At 32.8% G+C, this 26,543-nt stretch overlaps 1 protein-coding gene across 4 annotated transcripts in view; it reads right to left on the minus strand.

Moving 5' to 3' along the window:
- Positions 1–814: 814 nt before the first annotated feature.
- MINDY3 (MINDY lysine 48 deubiquitinase 3) overlaps positions 815–26,543 on the minus strand; it is a 91,086-nt gene continuing 65,357 nt past the window's right edge. For 2 of the 4 annotated variants that reach the window (XM_074192921.1, XM_074192922.1), the window contains 5 exons: positions 20,830–20,902; positions 11,368–11,440; positions 8,123–8,210; positions 5,356–5,427; positions 815–1,919 (listed from right to left, as the gene is read on the minus strand). In XM_074192921.1, coding sequence (XP_074049022.1) covers positions 1,770–1,919; positions 5,356–5,427; positions 8,123–8,210; positions 11,368–11,440; positions 20,830–20,902 — 456 coding nt within the window. In that variant the 3' untranslated portion in view covers positions 815–1,769. Of the gene's footprint in view, positions 1,920–5,353; positions 5,428–5,549; positions 8,211–11,367; positions 11,441–20,829; positions 20,903–26,543 lie in introns of those variants that run through there. The other 2 variants (XR_012469955.1, XR_012469954.1) reach the window with 2 other exon arrangements.

The raw sequence follows: 26,543 nt of genomic DNA on the forward strand, positions 1-26,543 counted from the left end.
GAGAGGTAATTAAGACCTGGCATAAACAGCAGGTGTTAATAATTCCTAACTGAACAAGAGTAATGAAAAAAAAAAGTATTGCTTACAGGTTGAATATGTTACCAAGTCCTAGTAACTAAACATTTTGCCTTAGGGGTTTATATACAAATTAAGATCATTTGAATGAGGCTGTTTAAAAATATGAATTCTCCTTGGTGGCAAGCTGAGCCTGAAATAATTTGGCCTTACTGACTTAACTCAAGTGTGATCAAACAAGGGTTTTTTGTCTGCCTCAGTTTCCTCATCTGTAAAATGCTTTACAAACCTCAAGGCACTATATAAATATTAACTACTGGTATTATTGTTATTGTCAGACCTTTTTAGAATATCAAGTATATTGTTGGTCAGGAAGGTCAATAAAGAATATGGTCCATGGCAGAACTACTCAGTCTTGAATAAAAATGTTAATTGCTGTGGGTCTTTTTCTGCAGAGTGGAGACATTTTCTTTTTTCTTTTGGTTTTTGCAAGGCAGTGGGGTTAAGCGAGCTGCCCAAGACCATGAAGCTAGGTAATTATTGAGTTTGAGGTCAGATTTGAACTCAAGTTTTCCTGACTTCAGGGCCTGTGCTCTATCCAACTGTACCAGCTAGCTGCCCCGGGAACATCTTCTTAGAGGATCAGACCCTGTGTAGTCTAGACTTCTGGAATTGGTTCATTTAGTATTTTTGTTGGGTTATGAGCTCTACTACTTGGTAAGACAGATAGTATTAACATATCTGAATGTTAGAAGAAATATTCATTTTGGATAAGTAGTGTAAAAGAAATTATTTACAGTTCAGGAAAAAAGTTTGTTTATTTAGAGCCATCAACTAGGATCATAATAAATAATGTAATATGTGATAGCAGATGTTCTCATGCAGTTAACACAGTTACAAATATACAAGAAAGCTGGCTTACATTGTTGTTGGGACAAATTCAGAAGAGTATTTGGCAATACAATAAAAGTGAACAATTACAATTAGAGAACCAGATTTTTTCTGTTGAAATTTTTTTTTGTTCCTCTCTTACATCTCTGAATAAATTAATACACCATCCCCTTAATTTCTGCCTTTCAACATGCCAGATAATTAAGCCAAAGCAACAGACAACTGTCAGAGGACAGAATTGATGATTTATGTTACATAGGAATATTTCTGAAGTGTACCATCTGACCAACATTTGTTCAAGCTACTTAGTTAAAAAGGGATTTTAGAAAAGAAATACCAAAAAGCAAAACTTTTATGATTTTAGTGCTGAGGCTGAGCTATGATATGATGTAAGCCAGTATTATTTAAGAAATAAAACATGCTTGGAGGAATCAAAAATACAAGCAGAAGTGAAGTTTTTCCAATTTTTCCTAGGCACTATAATGTAATAATATAGTTTTCAATTTTGAAATCCAGTCTGCAGATACTACAGTCCTGGACATTTATAATCTGCCTGTGAGGAATGGCAAATTATCCTGGACTGAAAATAAATATATTCTATTTAAATCTTAGAATTAATTTTTATTGTCAATGTCACAATGGCCCCAAATGATAAACTTTAACAGAAGACATTTAAAAAGAAATATAAATTAAATATATCCCAAACACTGAAAAAGTGTTTTAAAATTATGTACAATTTATCAGTGATACCAGTGTCTAGTTTCATTTAGCCGAAGTGTAATATTTTACATCTACCTTCCATATTTTCAACCCTTCAAATAAGTATTTGAATGTACCATCTTCCTTATAAACACTTGAGCAAATCAGTTTAGCGAGGGAGAACGTTCTGTGGTCCAAAGAAGTTCTATATAGGGCCATTTGGTTTGGAGACAGCGTTTAACTGGTGTATCATCGGTTTGAAGCATAGGATCCTCAAAGCCCATAACAACTGCTGTGCCTTCAACATACATGACCTGTTAAACAAAGATGACACTTACAGGTTTAGTCTACATGTTTAAGAGAAACCCCATGAGGGATCTAGGAAATTTTTAGGGTTAGATACAAAACCTTAGCTCTTATTTTACCTCAGGAGGAATTATGAGTGAAAAATCTGTTCTTAAGCTTCAGAATGAGTGTGCATTTGAGATCAATTTACAGGGAAAATCTAGAATTAAAGAGAAATGCATATGCGCGCACGCGCACACACACACACACAAACAATTTTGGGTTTGTTCTAGTTTAATAGTTAAAAATATATATATGATCTCATAAAAAATACACAAAACAATTTTGGCCTATCCAGAAAGAATGCCTCAGATGAAGAATTTTTTCCATTTATTTGATCCCTATTTAAATTCTGTTTATAAGCTACATGTATATGGAACCAAAAGCTTCAAAACCTGGACATTTACACAGTAACCACTGATATATTTTGAAAGGCTTTTTTTTTTGAAAACTCCCTTCCCCCAACCATCAATGTCATGAAGTTCAATGGGAGCTCTTGGATCCTTTTAGCAAAAAGAAATCATCTGTTGCTTCAATAAATGCATCTATAATTTTAATTTTTTTTTTTTGCTTTGGGTATGGACCTATGACTTCATTAACATGGAGGATTATAGGTTTGCAAACTTCTATTGATGTCAATCAGCAATCAGTTGTAATTTATTTAGAAAACTGCCTGGGACATACAGGCTAATAAGTGTCAGTGCTCTCTCTCTACTAGGCCATACTTCTACAAATTTTAGCCAAAATATATATATATAAAAAGAAGAACAGAGTAAATAGGTGAATATGTTTAAAAAATCAACTGGAAAAAAGGATGTCAGGAAGATACATAAGAATAAAGAGAATTGTATGGAAGGGAATAGCAGTCAGAATATATTTACATGTATGCATTTTTACATAAATGCACATACATGTATATACCTGTATAGATCTAAAATATGCATACACATGTATGTATTATCATAGAAAGAAAGATGGCTTGATAAAAAGCTTGAACTTCTTAATGTATAAGATACTAAATGTGAAGCAAAAGAAAATATTTAACCCAATTTTTCATTTCTTCATTAAACAGATTCTTACAGTGCTTTACATTATTTTCTCTATTAAGAAATATCAGCTAATAACAAGACTATTAACCTAAGTACATATTTCTAAACAATGTAATGCTTATGCTTCAAGAAAAGTTAATCTTTAATTTATATTTCTTTTGTGCAGGTATAATGATTAACATTAATGAATAAGAGTCAAGAATGTAATAATTACGTTCTTTGAAAGTATACTATATCAAGCAAAAAAATGGCAGAGGCTAATACAAGGCACTCTCAAAATCTTACTTTTGAAACCCTCTGATTGATCAGTCATTTTACTGCAATACAAACCTGCATAAAATATTTATGATGGTACATAACTATAAAAACTTAGAGAACAAATTGTTAGCTCAAATGGGTCTTTCCAATAGAACTATTTTAAATAAACTACAGTCTTGTTCTATGCCACTTGATTAGGGAATGAGGCACAAGTTTATTCTATTTTAAAGCTTTTGGAAGACATATTTTATTTTATTTTATTTTTTTTAGATTTTTTCAAGGCAATGGGGTTAAGTGGCTTGCCCAAAGCCACACAGCTAGGTAATTATTAAGTGTCTGAGGTCAGATTTGAACTCAGGTACTCCTGACTCCAAGGCCGGTGCTCTATTCACTGTGCCACCTAGCCAATCTGGGAGACATATTCTAAGGTGAGATGTATATACATTTTAATTTTAGTTAAAACACTTGTTTTCTTCTGTTTGTTTTTCCTTTAAGATTTAAGTTTTTTCTTTTATCTCTCAAATTGAACTTATGAAAAACTATAAAGAATGCTGTTTAGAATTTTTATAAGCCCCCAAAATTCTTTTTCATAAAGAACTCGCCTTACTATTCATTCAGTTCAAAACTCCTTTGTTCACTTCCTCCAATCTACCATAAGTTCCCACTCTAACAAAAGTTAATCTCACCTTTATTAGCTCTTTCCTTTAACCTGTTCATTCACAGATTATACCTCCAAGATTTAATAGGCTAGGTGTTTTGAGAACAATTTCTATAAGCTTTCCATTCTAAAATATGTCAATATCTGTCGCCTGTTGTGATCGCTCCTTTTTTTGTTAATGGAACAGCCGACATGACTTAGTAGAGAGAAACTGTGTTGGTGAACAGACCACGTATACTCCTGGACTCTTGGGAGTCCAGGACTCAGTTTTCATGTTTTGTTCTGCATGAACATGGTGGTGGTGGTGGTGGTTGGGGAAAGTCACTTAATGTCCCTTCAGTTAGTTGCCTCATCTATAAAATATGGAAAATACATATGACCTGCCTTGCAGGGATAACTAATTCGTGACTACAAAGTGCTTCATGTGAAAAAGTACAAAGTAAATCATAAAACTTTGAATGAAGCATTCAGATTACAAAATAACATCCAAGCTTTCCTAGTATAGATCATAAAATATATATATATATATATATATTCACATGAACAGAAACTCAAATCACCTAAGTCTCTAAGTGTAAGTGAAAATAATCTTTGCTTACTAGTCCCTTCATATGTTTATAAAAGGTAATGAAAAGACCCAATAAGGAAATTGTGACCTGAAGGACATCCATGAGTGGACAAAAAGGTGGGTTGGTCACAATAGGAAGAGAGATAAAAGGTACTTTACTGATATCCAAGATATATTAAAAGGATCAAAAGAAGTCCCTGAATAGATCTTTTCTCGAGGGTTTATAGAAAGACATGAACAAAAATTACATCATATGAAAGGGCACTGAGAGCCCATGATTTGGTCTGGAGAAGGGAGAGTTCATATGGATGATAAAGGATTATGGATTCATCATGAACACTACTTTGGTTTTAGTACTTAAGTATAGTTTTCCCCTCCAGATTTCACCAAAAAGAGTCAATCAATTTCCAAACCAATCCAATTGGGTCAGTTTTTGTGTGGTACATGTTCCCTATCCTGAATTTAAAAAAAGAATGCTCTTGGCAATAATGTGCTACTTGTAATCTTTAAACAGCATCAATTTTCTACTTTCAAACCTTTTTAAAAAATCTATATATTAATCAGAAAGTCATATCATGTGACTAACCATAATGATGATTCAATAGCATAAAACACATCCTAAATATTAACATACACCTAAACATAGACTATTTTATGACAATGAAACATAATGCTTCAAAATCTGAAACCAATTTAGATTCACTGTTGATACTAGAACATGGCATCTGCAAAAGATGTCATGGATAACAACAAAGAGAAAAATAAATATAATTCTGAGGTTATAGCCTAATGTAGGGGTTATTATGATACTGATGTCCTCAAATACTTCTCCCACAAACCTAATTGAAAATAATTTATTTAAATAATCATACCTTTTCATTATAATTAGACTGCTTTAATCCATTGTAGTGGTATACAGTAAATGACTCTGGCACACTGGAATCCTATAACAAATGAGGTATCGTTACATATTTAAATCACAAATCAAATTATTTCAAATGATTAACTGCACTTTAAATATCAAGCCTTGAAAAGGCTTAAAAGAGATGAATCTAGAAAAGTGTACCCAAGAATTTTATTCACTTCTAAATAACTTGTTTTCAGAAATCCAGACTTGTCTGCAGTTGTGTGCTCTTTCCACTGCACAGACTTTGGACTTTCTGCATAGAATGTCCCTTGAAGGCTGTCAGATCTTGATTAGCAGTTACAATAAAAAAATAAAGTGTCAAAGAGAGAATGACAGAATTTTAAGAATTTTACTTCAAATGTTATTCTACAGGCAATCTAGAATGTGGTTTCCAAACTGATCCTAATTTCCCTGTAAAAACCTGTGACTAATCCCTGCTGCCTAAAGGACAGAGACCAAATTTGTTTACCTGGTTTTCTGTACTCTCTGGTCTACATCTCTAGTCTTTATTTCAGTGATTAATTTTCTTTTTTTTGTTTTTTAGGTTTTTGCAAGGCAAATGGGGTTAAGTGGCTTGCCCAAGGCCACACAGCTAGGTAATTATTAAGTGTCTGAGACCGGATTTGAACCCAGGTACTCCTGACTCCAGGGCCGGTGCTCTGTCCACTGAACCACCTAGCCCCCCCTCAATGATTAATTTTCATTAACCCTTGGCTCCAGGCCATTTATTGTATTATTCTCCCTTAAAAATGCTTTCATAATTTTCAAAATTTCTAAAACCAGATCATCAACTGAAATATTCATCCCTTTTCCCCTAGGGCTACCAACACCCAGGTCACATACCACATCCTCAAGGAAATGTCCATTGACCACTGGGAAGTGATTTCTTCTTCCTTTCAACTGTTTGTTCCATGGCAACTGTTTGAAGTATTCACTGGGTGATTATTCCCCTCTAGTCTTGTTATATATCTGCCTGACATAGAAACTGTGAGCTTCTGCTGGAGGCAAACTCTCGCCTGACTTCTTGGTATTTTCTGTTGTATATAGCTTGTGAGGTGATGACAGCATTTGAACAGGAAAATGTATAGGGACTATGTTGCACAAAGTGATCTAATATATGTTATTTGACAGTGCTAAACTATAATTAAAAAAAAACACACCTAAGCATATACTTTTGCCTTACACCCACTTCTAAATACAAAACACACCCACCCATACTCACAAAGTCACGCCCCCAATACTTTTTTGGAAACAGGATACAATTTAATGATATTAAGTAGTATATCTTTTTTAAAAAAATTTTAAAAATTAATTTCCTTTGTGGATTTTTCCAATAGGATAACACACAAAATTTAATATTATTGAAAGCATTTCTGAAATGCATTAATCAGATCATTATTTCAACTATAGAAAAGAAAGCTGAGGAAGAATATGATGTTATGTATTTAAGAAACCTAAGAGTTAAGTATTTATATTTTAAGACTGGAATTCATTGGAAAATACTTTTGCAATCTTCCTCCATTAAGTAACGGCAAAAGATTATTTTCAATCCATAGATTAGAATTTGAACTCTATTAAAAAAAACTTCATTCTTTTTCCTTTCCCAAATTTCTGTGGCGGTTGCAGATTTACAAAGTGTGTGGTCTAGTCATTTTAAAAAAAATGATCAAATTTTATGTCCATAATACTATTTATCATTTTAGGAGTGATAAATTATAATTTAGATTATTATATATTTATTATAATTTAGATCAAGTGTTCAAATCTGACACACAGGATTAACAATTAAAAATCTTTTAAACTCTTCTAAACTGCAGTTAAATCTTTAACATTTTTCCCCTTCTTTACTGGGTTATTTTCCATTTGGCAGCTATCTCCTTTATATAACAGTGGTGGAAATGATATGGGTAATTTTGTAAAAGCACTTAACTCCAACTTACAATTGTGTTATTATTTGGGGAATAAAGGAACTAGGTATATTCAGGTAACTGAGTAACTGTTAAGTGACACAATCTTACATTATAGAAGGGAGAAGGAAGAATTTATAGGAGAGCAGAGTGAATTTGCCCAGAATTCAGTACCTCAGGAGACTGAGTAGGGAAGGATCGATAACAGCTAAAGCATCCCCAAGGTGACAATCTCTCCCTAGGTACCCCCCTCCCCCCGCCCCCATCTAAGAGATAAGATTCAGAGTCCTGGAAGGAGTCCCTACCACCTGCTCTCTTGGCTTTCTTTCTGACAAAGAGATCATCTAGTTTCCAAAGATTCCAGGTCCTGGGAATTGGCACAAGGAGACTGGCTGCCAACTGGCTGATTATAAACCTGGCTGATGATACTGAGTCTCAGATTGAGTAGAATTCACTTTTATTCTACTTATGCAGGGATTTAACATGCTTTAATGTATTTTTAGTATTTTATGAAGCATGCTATTTTTAATCACAAAATAAACAAGAGCAGTATAAAATAGCAATTTCTTTCTCAAAACTAACCGAGCATACACAAATATTTGGAACTCAGAACAATCTTCCCATTAAATATAATGTAATTTAAGTATGTACACACACAAACACATGCACTCTTACTGTGAGAAGCTTTAACAGAAAAGAGCTTTCTTGACCTACACAGAATCTATATAGGTAGTAGGATAATTTTAAACGTGTGGGAAAATTACCAGCATGATCTCTGAGGATCTCAACATATTAGGAATCAACTAACACAATTCCTTATGTTACCTGATCAGGAAAGAACTCTTGGAGGAATGGACCCAGTAAGATGATTCCTAGTCCTTCTGGGTCTAATTTGTTCTTCATGAGGTTGACACTATAACAATATCAGGAAATACAGAAACAATAAGGGTACTGGTACATTTTAAATTCTTACATCATTAAAATATGTGGCATTACAACACATCTCACTGCCAAAAATTCTGAGAGCAGTTCTTTTTAGAACCTTAATGACAAATACATAGCAATGGTGTTTGATTTGCCAGAATGTGGTTATTTTTAAATCAGAGTAATCTGTTACTATTTACAATTTAAATTGTGAAGATAATTTTGAAGGTTCATTCCATATTAGGAAAAGTCATTTTAAAATTGAGGGTTTATAAACTTAGATCCATGGCACTGCCCCCCTGCTAGGAGGAATTTCTTTCTTCTGTCTATTTTTAAAGAAAAAATTTTTGTAGAGGTAAATGTCATTATAAGAGTACATCTTCATCTATTCACAAAAACATTCACCACTTCAGCCCCCGCTCCTCCTTGCCCGGCAGAGTGGAAAGTACACTGGACTTGAAGTTTGAGATCTTGTTACTGGCTGTGTATCTAGCTCTGTAACCTTGACCAAGTCAGTTTCTCTAGGCCTTAATTCTCTATCTGTGAAATAAAGGTTTGCATTTGATCAATAAGTTCCCTTGACTATACTTTAGCCACTACTGTTTAGTTATAAAAATGAGGACATCATATTTATACTAACTAGTTCACAAGGCTGTTGTGGGTGTGGTGTATAAAAGTGAGTTCTTCATAAAAAAAAAATTGAACTTTACCAAATGCTGGAGGAAAATATGATTGTAAAAAAATACTTATACAAGATCACTTTCAAGAACCAAAATTAGAAAATCTTAACCTATAACATTCTGGTGTGGAAAAAAGGGAATTACTTAGTTCAGAAACAAAAACATGATAGGATATATTAGGTAAGTAGGAGAAGACCTTGAAGACAAATGGCATTTGTTTTGCCCCACTGTTATAGTTTTATGGTGAGTTTTATCTACTGGGGAGGGAGAACATTGCTAAGGGGTGAAGACAGAAGGAAAGTGGGGTAAAAGGCAGGCGATTAGATTTTTCTTTTATTTAAGACAATGGGGTTAAATGACTTGGTCAAAGTCACACAGCTAGGTAATTTTTTAAAAGTTTCTGAGGGTGGATTTGAACCCAGGTCCTCCTGACTCTAGGGCTAGTGCTCTATTCACTGTGCCATCTAGCTGCCCTATACGATGAGGTTTTTCAAACCTGATTTTCAATTTTTTTTTTTTTTTTTAGGTTTTTGCTAGGCAATGGGGTTAAGTGGCTTGCCCAAGGCCACACAGCTAGGTAATTGTTAAGTGTCTGAGCCTGGATTTGAACCCAGGTACTCCTGACTCCAGGGCCAGTGCTTTATCCACTGCGCCACCTAGCCACCCCTCAAATCTTTTTTAAAGTCAGTAATTTGAAATACCAAACCATAAAAATATTACACTAGTTTGATTATAAATCTTCTATTATGTCCTTCAAATATATTTGTGTGTATGTGTGTGTATTTGTGTATATAAACTAAGGATATCAAATTACCTACTGTCTTATTTAAAAAGAAAAGGACTTGAACATCATATTCCACCTAATGAGTCTGAGATTACTAAGTCTACTGACCTACTACTACCTGCTGGTTTGACTAAGAGGCTTATGAGGACAGACTCATGAATTTAAGCCTATTTTAAAAAAACCCTCTTCAAATCATTCTAATACCTCAATTATTTTACAAACGTTGTAATACTAGTTATATCCACAGTGGATATAAGGACCTTTGAATTTAACCCCTTACTACAATTAGAAAATGATTTAAACAGGTCACTGTTGTCTTCTTCATACAGCAAGGTTATTACCAAATATTATAGTAAAACATGTGCATTAATTTTAAAATTAAGTTACACATGGGAGTGGGGATGATGACTGGAGAAGGCAAAGAAAGCAACAATTGCAAAAGGACAAGAGTCCAATTTTCTCCTCCAAAGTAATAGGTTTCTATAATGTAGTCTCATTCTTTAAAATTAGTTCAATCTTTGTTGAGAGGAAGCCTGATAAGCCCACCATCAACCACTTGCTACAATAGTTGAGTTCCTTCAGACATCTCCTTTATGTTATAAACCTGTCCACCTAGGCTTAATTACTGAAAATGACTAAATCATAGTTCAATGTGATAAGATTCTGAGATATTAATTTAGACTTGATTAGTTTATAAGTGTTTATATATAGCTACATACTTTCAAAGAGATCACATCTGAAATTCATCTAAAAAACATGAACAGGACTGTGAATACCAATATTGTTTATGTTACTTATGCTGAAATTCCTTGTTACATTACTTTTCATGTTAATGTTTGTTTTATTATTGTCAGATGAAAAACGTGCAGAACCTAAAAGCATTAGAACTTCACATTCATGTTATTGTTCAGAAGAAACTGGTCAAATTTCCAGAATTGGTTTCATATTTGAATGACTGATACTCTCTTACTCTCTTAGTATAATAAAATGCAAATTATTCCTAAGGAGAAACAAAAAGTAAAAAAAAAAAATTTTAGAGGAGGCTATTATATATGTGATAAGTGCTTCTATATAATACCAAGACTATGAGAACAAGAAAATAATGAAAAATGAATAGTCAAAGGATTTAGATCACTTAATTATCTGGAAGTGTTCAATATCTTTCACTGGCTTTAAATATATAGGGTTGCTGGTTATTGAAAGAAAGCACCATTATTTATGTTTATATATTTCATATATACATTTCCTATATTTATAATATAAGAAACTTAAAATTTTCTCCAAAGCTGCCCAAACCAGATTCAAAATGGCAAAATAGAAAAATAGTAAGAAATTCAAAAATTAAGTTTTGGTAGCTAACAGAAAAATTACTTTGTAATTTCAAAAACCAAACAAACAAATCCCAAACAACCCAATTTTTTAATCACATTCTTTTAAATACCTAATAAAAGTATTAACATATTAACAGGAAAGCTAGTTTTTGGTTAAATGTGGTACCAAAAGCTTTCTTCCTATTTTATCCATTTTCATACAAATCTATCATTTCTTTAGAATGTTATTTACCAACATTTATACATATGGATATTAACTCCTATCAATAACATAATTAATGATGATATATTTTACTTTAATGGAAATTTTATTTATGGTTAAATAAAAATTTTAATTTTCTATTATCTTACTATTCAGGATCTGATACAAGGTCCAAAGCTTTCATCACATCTTCCAGAAGGGTATCAGGTATGAATCCATTATCTGCCAAAATAATATTAAATTAGTAGTTATTGCAGGAAGAGTCAACATCTTCAAAAATCATTGCAGGCACAACAAATTCTCATAAAATCAAATTAAAAGGGAAAAACAAAGTGAAATTTATTTTAGATTAGATTAGATTAAGATTACATTTAGAGCAGTGCCCAGCACCTCCTTACCTGAGATGCCATTTCCATGCACAGGGATGTTCACTGTGCCACCTAGTTGTCCCATATCTTTTAATTATAGTTGTTATATGTTTCAGTTATAGGATGCTATTACTCTTTTGTTCCATGAGACACATGAATATTCTTCCCCACCTTTTCACCCCTTTTTACTAGGGTCTAATTAAAGAGTATTACAATGTTAAAGTGCATAATGATATTTAATGTGGATAAAGACTATTTTATGAAAATAAAATACTTTTTGTCATGATGGGAAAACTGTATGGGTAGTAACCAAACATATTCAGGAAAGGAAAAATGACATAGAAAAGCTTCTGGGATATTTTCAAATTAAAGCAGATTTAAACAGACACATCATTTTATATCCATAAATGTACACTGCCCTTTCTCTGTATCTATTTATTCATTCCCGAGGATATTCTCAGTTATAAACTACCTTGTAATAAAATAGAGGGCTTAGCAATTTTACATCCTGCCAAGTAGAGGGTATTTAAAAGCTCTGCTTCTCTAATCAAACAAAGCAGTCACTACAAAGTAAAATTTAGTTACTCTTCAACAAAATGTGGAACATACTGTACTGCTTTCTTCTCAATATGTTATTTTTTTTGGCTCATATACAAACATGAACCCATGTGTTGATCTGAACTAATATATCTATAGGGCTCGATTAAGTAATGAGAATCATTGAATAAAACTCAAAGTCAATCTACTTCCAAATAGTTTATATTAATGCACATGTCAAGGTACCTTAACACAGAGTTAAATAAAAAGTTAAAAAGGAATACATTTAAGTAAAGTACTTATGAACCATTCAGGCTTAGAGAAGAACTCTTGGCAGAAAAAAGGCTTATAACTATTTATTCTGCTTAGCTATGTTCAGAACTAATAAATGTTAAATAAATTTCCAAACATGGATAGAACTTATTAAAAAGATATCTCAATATGAAAATGAGCAAGTTTGTGTTCATGGGTCATATTTTATATAATAGACAACACTATTTGTGTCTACTAATAGTTATCTTTTTAGTATTACTGATGGATTGTGTTAAACTATCCAAGAATGGTCACTTTATTCTTTTTGGTAAATGTCATTTATTTATGAAATTGCCGACAATTCCATGGTAAGAAAATTTTCTGGTTGTTGATGTATGTTGAGTTTTATGGTACTAAACTTACAACCCATGACTTATCTATATTTAAAGTGTCAAACTCACAGCCTAAAAAATTATCAAATATAGCTTGAATTAGTTTAAAAAGTAATTGAAAAGTGTTTAAAAAATAAATAAAAACAAAATACACCAAAGATAATGCTAATTTCTAGGTTTAAATGTCAAAATACAGTCTGCAGAGATCTTTTTCCATTCGATTTTGACATCATTGATCCATAATGTGCTCCAATCTTAGCATCACATGAACAAGTTCTCCATAACATTATTTTGATTCCATATAGAAACATCCCAAACCAGCTCTGCATATATAAAAAGTGGCATAATTTTTTGCCACTATTTTTCACATACAGAATTCTTAAACTAAGAAATACTTAATAAAAATACTATCTTGAGCAACTGACAATATTTTCACACATAATTTGAGATCAGCAAAGTACAGAGAACCTGGAATTTTCTCTTTATTTCACTATCTGTCTAATCATATGTGAAAAGGGCTTAAGTAGAGGAATCACTTTTAGAAAGAGACCAGAAATACTAACTTTCAAAATATAAATGTAAAAACTTCAGTAATCTAGTAGCCAGGCAACCAACATTTCAAAGAAACTGGCACAACAGGGAAATTGAAGAATACTTCTGCTATTAAGATATAAAAATATGCTTCAAAGAAATTTAAAAAAAAGTCAAAACAATTCACTGTTATTAGTCAATATCCCATCTAGGAACCTCTGTACAGAGTTGAAGGTGTTATTAGTTTATGATGTAACCATAAGGTTATAAAAGCTAGGACCAATAAATGTTGGACATTCATATACAGAAAGTGGAGAAGTGGATAGGGAATTGGATTTGGGAGACAGGAAGGCCTGAGCTCAAATCCTAGTTCAGTCATTTATTGGCAGTGAAATTTTGGGTAAGTTACTTAATTTGTGACTCAGTTTCAATATTTGTAAAATGAGGGGGTTGGACCTGACTGCCACTAAAATTTTTTTTCTAGCTCTAAAATTTTGATCTTGTAAGACTTGCCAAGCTGAGCTGAGCAGAAGTTGAAAATATGAAGTAGAAGTGATAGGAGGAAACCATCGAATAATTAATTTTAAACATTTCTATTTGAATTGTTCTTTTAAAGGTCCTAAGACAAAAAAGTCATGGCCTGTTTAAGAAAAGAGTAATTTTAAAAAATGGCAAAAATCCAGTTACTAAAAACCACAGAAAATGCAGAGCCAAAGAATAATTAATGCTAAGTAAGTCCTGATGGAGTAGGGAGTTGGAAATGTGACTGTTTTTAGACTAGAAGGAAATCACAAAGTTGGACTTCACAGATAAGACAGAATGGATGCACTATTTTTCCCCTAAATCTTTTCTGTTTCTAATCACATACACAAATGATCAAAAGGATAAAGGATGTATGGAAATGTTTGGGGCCTTCACTGAGATGAGAATGGTAATTCTCTTTCAGGAAAGCCACTAGCTAATTATGAGAGCTGAGTATGAGCAGGAAGAAATCAAGCCATCAATGACTTTCAATTAATTCAGACAACAGGAGACAGAGTTTTAAAATATTCACACTATAAGTAAATTGCTAGGAAGTTAAACTGAGGTTAAGAATTTTCGGAGTGGCTAGGTGGCATAGTGGATAAAGCACCGGCCTTGGAGTCAGGAGTACCTGGGTTCAATTCCAGTCTCAGATACTTAATAATTACCTAGCTGTGTGGCCTTGGGCAAGCCACTTAACTCCATTTGCCTTGCAAAAACCTAAAAAAACAAACAAAAACAAAAACAAAAACAAAAAAAAAAGTTTGTGGCCACTAGGTGGCGTAGTGGATAAAGCACTGGCCCTGGAGTCAGGAGTACCTGGGTTCAAATCCGGTCTCAGACACTTAATAATTACCTAGCCGTGTGGCCTTGGGCAAGCCACTTAACCCCATTTGCCTTGTTAAAAAAAAAATTTCAAATGCTTGGGACCATTGTAGGTGAGAAAAAATAAAGATTTTTCTTGGGAAAGGAGAACAGATTAATTAAGTGATGGTTGTTTATTGACTTAGTAATGAAGTTATACATGTCTCTCTAAATCTTACACTATTGCTGTAGGCTATCTTAAATTTTAAAAAGTTAAATATTAAGATAAAAGTAGAAGTTATTCAATTAAAGACCAATAGATTTAATGGAAAAACAACCCATGAGATTTCTATGCTTGCAAAAAAGATAAATCATAGGGTTTATCTAACTAAATGAAAATCATTGTAGCTCACATGGTAGCAGTAACTAGACTTTTAGGCATAGAATAAAAGTGAAAATAAACTATAGGGGTTCCCTTGCAAATCCAAAACTATTAGGTGAAAGTAAATAGCACAGATGTCAAAAAAGAATATTTAGGGCAGGGAAGAGAAATGCTTAGGTGGATGACAATCATGGTAAGAGAAGCAGCCCCCCTTCCCTAATATATGTATGACTGTAGGGATACACACACACACACACATTTATTAAAAATGTTTTAAACCATAATGGTTGAAATATGAAAAAATTTAAGTCAACTTTTAGTTGACCAGAAAATTTAATGAACGCAAATGCTGGGATAAAATAAAAAAAAAATCATTGAGTGTATTAAATTATGAATTGATTCCTCTGGTTTCTGTTCCAGAATGATCTCTAGATTCACAGAAGATGAAGAATATGAAAGATATCATAAATTTTGATAGTCTAGAAAAATATCTTAAAAAGACTATTAGATTCATCAAAATTTCTCATTTGTCAGTCTCTATGTCACATTCATGTGTTTCTGAAAACACATCCTTAAAGTTTATATCCACATAGAAACAGATAGGAACTAACTACACAAGGAAATCAACTATATTATTTCTTTTAGGTCCACAATCTGATTTTCATTAAGCTTGTCTAATTTTCTTTAGACCTTGAGCACATGGAATAGTATTTATTTTTCCTGTTGAATTAAGGATTACTAGATAGGCTGGGAAGTAAGTAATGGAAGATGATCTGCCAAGGCCTTTCTAAAATTAAAATATTGGTAGGATTCCAAATGAAGAAATAAACAGTTCAAATACACATACACACAAACACATACACACCCACACCTCTCCCCAGCCTTCATTTTAAAAAGTATGATAAGCATTTTAAGATAATTATCAATCTCCTAGGATTCTAAACTAGATAATTTCTGATATTAGACAAATTGAGTTAAAATCAGTGTTTAATACATAAAAGAAAAATAGTGAAATCCATACTTGAGTAAACTGGGGAAAAGCAAATAAAGTAGTCATTTGGAAACTTTTGATTTAAAAAATTTTGGAAGTGATGAGGAAAGTGAGAGATGATCCTAAAAAAGAACTAGTATTAAGAAAACTTACTTGCCTCACAGAAGAATTACTTTCTAGCTGTGCATTTTCAGATAAGTCACTTTGAAATTTCAACTATAAAAGGAAGATAATAATAAACTCTTCCAATATCATAAAACTGCTTTAAAGAATCAATAAAAAATGTACAGAAATGTTATTTGTGAACTTCAATTACTTGAGTTACTTTTTTTTTTGTTTATAATATCATCTCCTTATTCTGAGTTTTCTCTCTCCTCAACTCTGCCTTCTGGGGTTTCCCAGTTTCCTCTCAGCTAAACTTTCATCATCCGCAAGATTAGCATTTAAGATTTTATTTAGAGATAAAATTTTATGTGTCAGTATTTTAAAAATTGCATAATTTTTCCCCTAGGGAAGATTTCAAGGGTCATTAAACTAATGCTGAAATTCCTCAATGATAATTTGGCCTATTCTCCAACTCCTGGATGTGTTAAGTAAATCTATGAAACTATGTATATATAGATATTATAAATCTGTATATTTATATATGTATATATATGCACATTTACCAAAAGATGAGTGCTATAGATAACTCCTTCTACTGTGCATTGTACTTTGGGCAATGATCACTTTTTTATCCCCTTTGTTTTTCTTGGATATATGGTTAAACCAAATTCTTTTACATAATTATGGATTCATTCCATCGAGGAGGCTCTGAAATGTTTCAGGGTTTGATGCAATTGATCTGTTCTAACCTTCGCTGCATTGGTAATGCCTGTAGGAACTTAACCATCTAAAGGGAATCCCTCTTCAGTTTGGAGAAGCAAGGAGCTTCTCCATGACAGTGGCAGATACCGGAATTATATTTCATTTTTACATGTAATGTGTGGTGTTAATTTGCCTCTCCAAGGAGAATTTGTGAGCCATCCTTCTGCTCAGCTTCGATTTTTTTTGCGTGTGTTTTAGTTTCAGTGTTGAGATTGAAATGACTGAGTTCCTCTTACAGTTGGTTCCTCTCTTGGTCCCTGTACAAACTTGTAGCAAACTAATAACTAATAATGTATATTGATAGTCTAGAAATTGATTTTTGATATGTGTGCATAATGATAGATTTATATGCCTTTATGGAGAAGTGAGAGGTAACAAGAGTCAAAAAGGACTACAGAGTGAACAGATAAAAGTAGAAAGTAATTACTATGGAGGTATAGTTGAGTTGCAAAGACTTGATAAATGAGTCAATTTACATTGGGTAATAAAGGAATATGTGCCTCCTTTAGGTCCTATAAGTTAGAATGCACTGAAAAGGCATAAGAATTAAAGAGTCTTGGAAGTAAGATTTCTCTTCATAAACAAATTGGAAAATTCAATGTAAAAATATTCAAAAGATAACTACCACAAGTATGCAGATAACTTTATTCCCGTAATTCTTCCATAGTTACCAAAACATTCCATACCTTTTCATGTGAGTAGAGGGGAGGGGAATATACAGGCACTATGCCAAAAGTTTTATACATATAATTCATTTATTTCCACAACAAACCTGAGAAGTAGGTGGTACTATCTTCATTTCATAACTAAAGAAATTGAGGCAAATAGTTTAAGTGACTTGCTTAGAGTCGCACAAATAGTAAATGTTTAGGAATGGATTTCAGCTTTGGTCCTTCTGACTCTAGGTCTGGTGCTCTAGCTACTAGGGCACCAAACTATCAAAGTATCTCTCACACTTTCTGACACCTGAAATTTAACATACTGAAGTTAAAATTATTTTTTAAAAAGTTATCTCTTTCCATTATCCATACCATTGTCAAAAATACTGCACTTTTTGTGGGATTCTAAATTTTAATTCTCTGAAATATCATTTGGATCTTTAATATGAGATTGTATTTTCAAAGTGTTTTTGATAAGCTCCATGACAGAGCTTGTTATCAAGCTATTACTCAATAAAATGTCTAAATGACAAAAAACTGATTTAGTGTTGGGTTATCTGGAAGATATTAAGAAGCTAAGGAATTCAAAAAGTCAAATACAAATACACTCAATAAAACTATAGCTATGAACATTCTAAGTATTTTTAAAACAGAATTTAACCATCTTAGCCACGTCTAAGTAAAAACATAACATTTAAATGGGGGGAAAGTTTATTTTTCAATGTCTTGTTTTGTTAGGAGGATGTTAGGGATGAGATATAATCCATTCAGAGCAGTAATTACCTACTCAATAACTGATTCTAAATTCCTACTATTTTCTGACTCATAAGTCAGCATTTTCAGTATGTCAGGGAATATAGGTATTAAGGTTTTTAATTCTAAAATTCTAAATTTTAAGGTTTTTAATTTAATCCAATCAATGGGTGTCAATGATGTCTTCCATCAAGTAACCAGCTCACACATTATGCCATACTACAAAGGTTTTCCATGTACATTGTTTCACTTGATCATGTTAACAACTTTAGGTGATTAGTACATATGTACTATATGAATTTTGAAGATGAGAAAACAGTTTAACTAGCAAGTTATAGCCAAGCTAGAATTCAAACCCATATCACTGTACTCTAAGTCTAGGATTCTTTCCAAAATATTTTGTGGCTTCAAGATAAGAAGATTAAAAATGGGATATGAGACAGGAATATTCAGGAGATAAAACCTTTAGGATACGAAAAAGAACCTAAACTATGTTTCACACCTAAAACTGTGAATCTGGTACAAGATATTGTTTCACACCTAAAACTGTGAATCTGGCACAAGATATTGGCGACCTTGGTAAGAAGGGGAATTTACTTGAAAATTTTCTTTTTTAATAATATTAACTTAAAAAGTCAACACTCTCTTCATTCTTCTTTTTTTCTTGCACCTTAGTATGAAAAACCTCTCCTTAGAGGTTTTTCCCTTTCTGCCCAATCTCCCAACCCTCCCTTATTACAAATAAGTCAAGTGAAACAAATTAACATAGTAGTGATGTCTGGAAAAAAATACATCTCCTGCACCTCTAGTCCATAATCTCCTATGAATTGGGGGAGTGATTTACTATCAGTCACCTGAATTTGTGATTGGTCATTTTATATCAATCATGGTTCTTGAGTCATTTACAATTTTTTCCATTACAATGTTGTTGTCATTATATATAGTTTTTTTCTGATTGTGTTCATTTCAATGTATCTGTTCATGTAAATCTTCTGAAGTTTTGAGTTTATAAACTTTATTTAAAGCCTGTAGTTTGAAATTGTATTACAAGAATAAATTAATAATTGAGAACTTCTAAATCAGAAGGCAGTGTTTCCTTTTTCAGACTGTACCCAAGTGAGAGTCCTACTATGATCTTAATAGTTAATTTTTGATACCTAAAACTAACAGGTAAAATGAAAAGAGAATGAAAAGAGAACTAGTTAATTGGGGAAAAAATCCTTTTAAATAAATTTTTCTGATTAATATCTAATGTCCAAAATTTACAGCCAATTTGTACAAATATAAAATGAGAGCTATTCCAAGCTCTCTTAAATAGAAGGACACGAATAAGTTCACATTGCTGTATGGAAGGTATCAACAATCATGAGAAAATGTTCCAAATTACTAAGAAGAAGTGTGTAAATTAAAATGATTCTAAGGTTCCACCTCATTCATATCCACCAGATTGATAAAAGAATTTTCTTCAGAAGAAGGAAATGGAAGTTGCTAGTAGGACTGTAGAAGGACGGGGGTACTGATGGAGATGTGGTAAAGTTGTGAACTGGTCCAACTATTCTGGAAAGTGAAATCTTTCATAAATGTATACTTTATAATCAATGAAATTGGAGCAAAAAGTACTGACAGCTCTTTCAAATTTAACAACCTATCCTTTCAAAATATAAATACACGAACATGGTCTTCAAGTTGGGAGTAGTGAAAACAATTAGCATGAGCTATTTCTAGGAATGATCCAAGTATACTTCAAGATTAGTATGCTTTCAGTACCAAAAAGTCACCAAACTCTGCACATCTTTTGATCCAATGATAATATAATTGGGCATATAACCAAGGAGGTCAAAGATACACAAAAATATTTGAAGCAGTACATTTTGTTATATCAAAGTACTGGAAACAAAGTGGATGTTGATCAATGAATGTATGAAATATTTCAGCATCGTAAATGGTGAGTATGATGGATTTAGAGAAATTAGGAAAGACTTGTATGATATTAATCAGAATGATCAATGAGCAGAAGTAGGATAAAACAATTTACAGGTGAATCACAGAAAAGGAAAGAAATTTAGAAAACAACCAAGGCTTTGTATAACTATTCCAAACTTGGCAGAGAAGTGACTAGAGAATAAATAAGGGACACAGAATAAAACCAATGTGTTGATTTGTTTTCCTTAACTATATTTCTTTGATTGGACATGTCTTCTACTTGGAGGAAGAGGTTAAGTAAGTAAACAATCTTCTTATGCATTGAAATATACAAGTTTGTTGAAGATTGTTTAGCTCAAAATAAAATTTTCACCTAATTAATATTTGATGAGTGTTTTTTCTTTGTTCTATTTTTCCACTTTTCAAGAAGTATATTTTTCTTTTATTCAATTTAACAATTTGTTAAATTTTTAAGAAAAGACTGAGATGAATATCAATAGAATAGAAGTGTGTGTGTGTGTGTGTGTGTGTGTGTGTGTGTGTGTGTGAGAGAGAGAGAGAGAGAGAGAGAGAGAGAGAGAGAGAGAGAGAGATGAAGTCAACAGAAGTGAAAAGGATGTAGTTTCTTACCTTCAGGGTCATATGTTTGAAAAACCCTCCTGGCTTGCTCTGAAGGAGCTTCAGGGGCAACTAAGGCCATATCCTAAAAAAGGTAAAAACTTTTAAATGCAATCAATTCAATTCAACAAACACATATCTGTATAAAATAACATATTAAATGAAAATGATGCAAAGAAAAACAAAACAATCTGTGCTGTCAGGGACCTTATATTCTATACAAGAAAGGATATTAAAAATTATCTGAAAAGCAATTTAAACAAATGTAACTACAAAATTTCTTTATCAAAACTAAACAGACTATAGTCAACAACAAAGGTAAATATTTGTTTGACAAGTATTGATTCACTGGGAACAAGAAGTATAACCTAACCATGTTTCAATCTTCAAAATGTTTGTTATTAATATTTAGGTAAAAATGAACAACAAAATATAGAAGTATATATGCTTATATTTCTGTTCAGAACTTGAAGGCATGGTTGTACTGGTTGAATGATGAGTTGAAAAACAAATTAAAGCAAGATCCACTTTAGTTCCACCAACTCTTATAGTGTGACACTGCCTACCAGATGGTCTCCCACTTCATGCAGGGCCATTGCTAGTCGTCTTAATCCATATCTGTTGACTGGACCCAGATGGCTCCAGAGGAGAAGATGAGGCTAGTGACTTTGCAGTCTCACCCCTCACTTAAGTTCAATGTATTTGAATGTCATAATATCATCTTCTTTGAGAATGAAGGACAAATAACAAGCCTACCAGATATATCAATGTGAACGTCTTATAATCAACTTAAATCAAATAAGATAAAAATAGCTGTATATCTTCCACAACAAACTTCCCTATTACAATATACATAACTTTTATCAAACTTCCAAATGAGACATTTAGTACTTCATCTATGATTCTTCAGTCACATATGTTTCATACTCTTTTGGGGAGGAGTTGGGGAAAGGGTAAGTGGTTAGGCAGCAGATTTGATGTTTAAAAGGGAACCCCCAGTATTAGAAACTCCTTCTACAGATACAGTTTGATAATTCATCTTCGACTTATAGTCTGAGTCTCTTTCTGTTCTCTTATATAGGTCCAGGTGAGGCAGGACATGTGGGGGATAGAGAGCTAACCCCCAAAATTGAAAGATCTAGTTCCAAGTCTCAACTTTGACCCATGCTAACTGTGCCCTAAACTCTCAATACACCTCTCAAGCAAAGAAGATGCTACTCTGCATTGGTAGAGAATATTTCATAGTAAGAACTTATTAATAATAGAGAAATCACAGATTTAGTTAAAAAACAGACATCTATTTTAGCTGTTTTCTGGGAATATAATGTCAATTTAACTTATTTCGAGAGAATCAAGCAAATTACTAAATGCAGGTAGAGCTCTTAATAACTTATTGATCAAGAATGCTGCTTTTCTTGTTCTCTCCAGCTTCTTGGGTCATCCCCTTCAAATCATTCACTATATATTCTGTACATACATACATACAAACACATATATACACATACACACATATACATACATGCTTACACTTCTCTGCTTAGTCTGTAAGCTTCTTGAAGGCAGGGGCTATTTTCACTTTTGTCTTTGTATCCTAAGTGTCTAGCATAGAGCCTGGAATAAATGCTTAGAGACTGAATGTTTAAATTGTACAAGGGACACCAGGTTTTCTCTAAAATGCTTTTTCTTTACTCAAATAAATAATATCTTCTAAATTATTCTAATCAAGGTATGAGAATTCATCTCATTTTCCTATAAAAATTACTCAAACTTTTAATATATTTTTCATTTTCTTGTTCAGTTTAATGATGCATATATTTTACTGGCACAGACTTGATGAATTACTTCTTTCTACTGAATAGAATTAATTATGTTAAAAATTCTCAAACAGCATATGGGATATTTTGAAAATTCAGTATACCATATTTATTCATACATGAGTGTGGAGATGGTAAGAAATCACTCTAAATCTCCAGTGCACCTATTTTCACTTGAAAAATTTTTTGTAATACTGTAATTCTAATTCTCATTAAAAATACAAATATAAATTTGAGAAGTAGATCATCATCAGAAGTAGCTACATATACTTCACAGCTATGGGTAAGATATGAATTCTTAATGAAACAAGGGATAGAGATAATTGCACAATTATTATTATTATTACATGAAAAACAAAAGCTTTTGCAGAATTAAAATCTAAGATAAGGAATGAAGAAAGGATTAAAGTTTCTATCTTATGTCAGACTCAGTGTAAAATGCTTTACAAATATGCTATTTGAAACTCAAGGCAACCCAGGGAGAACTATTATAACCACCCCCCCCCCAAACAAATCTGGGGCAAACAGAAGTGAAGTGAGTTGCCCAGGGTCACACAGCTAGTAAGTCCCTAAACTCCTCATTGCCATCTTGACCTCGGACTTAGAAGACCAAAATTGCCCAATAAATAATGATCAAAGAATGGGAACAGACAGTTCTCAAAGCAAAATTCATAAAATATCGAAATGTAATTGATGAAAGAATGCTCCAAATCACTATCAATAAGAGAAAAGCAAACAGGAAATATCCAGAAGTTTTGGATCACACAACAAATTGGCAAAAACATCATTTGACAGGAATAATGTTGGTTGGGTTGTGAAAATTTAGGTGCACTGATAGATTTTGATCAAGCAGTAAAATAGTATAAACCCTCTTGAAAGCAATTTATAATCATGTAAATAAAGAGGTTAAAAATACTTAGCGATTCTATGGTTAAACATTTGCACTAATAGGGACACTGACAAAAAAAAAAAAACAAAAAACAAAGAACTCCAATACTCCAGATATCTATTGCAGAACTTTTTGTACAAATAGCTGGAAACGAGGTAGATGTCAATCAGTAGGGAAAAGCTAAATAAATTGGAGTAACTGAATTTAACAGAATGATTATGTATTCCAAGAAATAACGAGCATAATGACTTCAGAGAAACAGGAAGAATTATACATACTGGTGCAAAATGGAGGTAAGAAGAACCTTATACAAACAAAAAAATGAATATAGTGAAATTATGAAGAATAAGTATGGTTCCATAGAAGAAATAAGAGGAAAAAAACTTCCACGATCCATTTATTGCAGAGGGATGGAGAGGGAGGCAGTTCCTAGGTGTTTAACATTGCATATAATGTCAAATTTTTTATTGATTTATTGATCAGTGTTCTTGAGGTTTTTTAATTTAAAAATTTCTTATTATAAGCTTTAGCTTGTAGAGGGACAAAGAAGAACATTTAAATGATATAAAAACAAAATATATAAATAAAAAATTACTTTTAAAAAGTTACCAGGGGGTGGCTGGGTCGGGCGTAGTGGATAAAGCACCGGCCCTGGAGTCAGTCCGAGACACTTAATAATTACCTAGCTGTGTGGCCTTGGACAAGCCACTTAACCCCTTTTGCCTTGCAAAAACCCTAAAAAAAAAAAAAACTAACCAAAAAAAAAGTTACCAGGAAAACAATCTTTACAACTAATGATTCTGACAAAGGACTCATTTCTAAAATATACAGAGAACTGAGTCATTTTTTTTTAGGTTTTTTGCAAGGCAAATGGGGTTAAGTGGCTTGCCCAAGGACACACAGCTAGGTAATTTTTAAGTGTCTGAGACCATTTTTGAACCCAGGTACTCCTGACTCCAGGGCTGGTGCTTTATCCACTGTGCCACCTAGCTGCCCGAGTCATATTTTTTTAAAACGAAAAGCCATTCCCCAATTGACAAATGGTCAAAGAATATGCAAAGGCAATTTACAGATGAGGAGATCAAAGCAAGCCACAGCCATATGAAAAATTGCTCTAAATCATTAATTATTAGAGAAATGCAAATTAAAGCTTCTTGGAGGTACCATCTCACATCTCTCAGACTGGCCAATATGACCAGTTGGATGGGTTGTGGGAAATCTGGGACACTATTACACTGTAGGTGGAGCTGTGAACTCATCCAACCTTTCTGGAGAGAAATTTGGAACTACATCCAAAGGGCAACAAAAATGAGCATACTTTGACCCAGCAATGCCACTACTGGGTCTATACCCTGAGGAGAGATGAAAAAGGGTAAAAACATCGCTTGTACAATAATATTCATAGCAGCCCTGTTTGTGGTGGCAAAGAATTGGAAATCAAGTAAATGTCCTTCAATTGGGGAATGGCTTAGCAAACTATGGTATATGTATGTCATGGAACACTATTGTTCTATTAGAAACCAGGAGAGATGGGAGGTGCATGGACTGATGCTAGGTGAGATGAACAGAACCAGAACAGTATATACCCTAAGAGCAACATGGGGGGTGATGTTCAACCTTGAAGGACTTGCTTATTCCATCAGTGCAACAATCGGAGACAATTATGGGCTGTCTGCAATGGAGAGTGCCATCTGTATTCAGATAAAGAGCCCTGGTGTTTGAACAAAGTTCAAGGACTATTCCTTTAATTTAGGAAAAAAAACAGATAATCTCATTGTCTGATCTTGTTATCTCTTAGACTTTTTGTCTTTTCTTTAAGGATATGATTTCTTTCTCATCACACTCAATTTGGATCAATGTACAACATGGAAACAAAGTAAAGACCAACAGATTGCTTTCCATGGGGGTGGGGTGGGAAGTAAAATTGGGGGAAAAATTGTAAAATTCAAATAATATCTTTAATAAAAAAAATTAATCAAAAAAAATTCCCAATACATATTTCTGACCAGGAGACCTTTTGAGCTCCTTGCTCAAAAAAGTCTTCGACAGTTCTCCTATGTTTAATAAAACACATCCTACGCCTCACATATAAGGATTTCTAAAATTTGGCTTCACACATTTTCAACTTTATTCTATTCTTTTCCTCTTAATATGCTATAAATTCCACCCAGAATATACTTCTAACTCTTCCTTTATTTTATCCTGACTGAATTAATGAGAACTAGCTTGCCTAACCCCACTACATTATTATAACTAGACCAGTTTGGAATCACTTCAATAAAGCCTTTGCTCTGATTCTCCTGACTCAAAGTGATCTCCTCTAATTAAAATTACTCACAGCATTTTGTTTTGACCTCTACTTTACGTTCATGATACTGAATTATATTTATCTGTAGATTCATTGTATTTCTCATCTAAGCACCTAACTTTCTTCAAGACAAGAATTGTTATTTTCATACCATGCAACATTGAATTTTTAAAAAAAATTAATGAAATTATATTAGACAATCAAGTTTTTTATAATATCCACAGTGACTGAAGGATTTTGAGTTAGTAGGAAATAAAGAAAAGAATTCATTAAAAAGATTGGAAAAGAACCAGAAGAATGATATAGAAGCCAAGGGAGGAGAAAACTTCAAGAAGGACTGGATGATAAAAAAAATATCAAATATTCTAAAGAGAGCTGAAGAAGATGAGGACTTAGGAAAAAACCTTCTGACAAAGAAAGAAATAGAGGGGAAGGTGGTAATCCTGGGAAAGATAAGTTGCAACTAAAGAGACAAAAAGTGAAAAAAAGAAGGATAAAAATCTAGATTATTAAAAGATTATCAAACATTTTGAATTCTTTTAAACAGGGTAATTTTATTTTTATATAGCTAATAATTCTAGAAATAAGGATTCTTTTGGTTTTCAAAAGAGAACAGCATGATTCACAAATGTACCACCTGAAGTGGAGAAGTATGAAACATCTTAAAATATTTGTTTGGAATAATGCAACAGGAATTCCACAATTATTTTCAAAA

The sequence above is a fragment of the Macrotis lagotis genome, chromosome 7 (genome assembly GCF_037893015.1).
Source record: "Macrotis lagotis isolate mMagLag1 chromosome 7, bilby.v1.9.chrom.fasta, whole genome shotgun sequence".
NCBI lineage: Eukaryota > Metazoa > Chordata > Mammalia > Peramelemorphia > Peramelidae > Macrotis > Macrotis lagotis.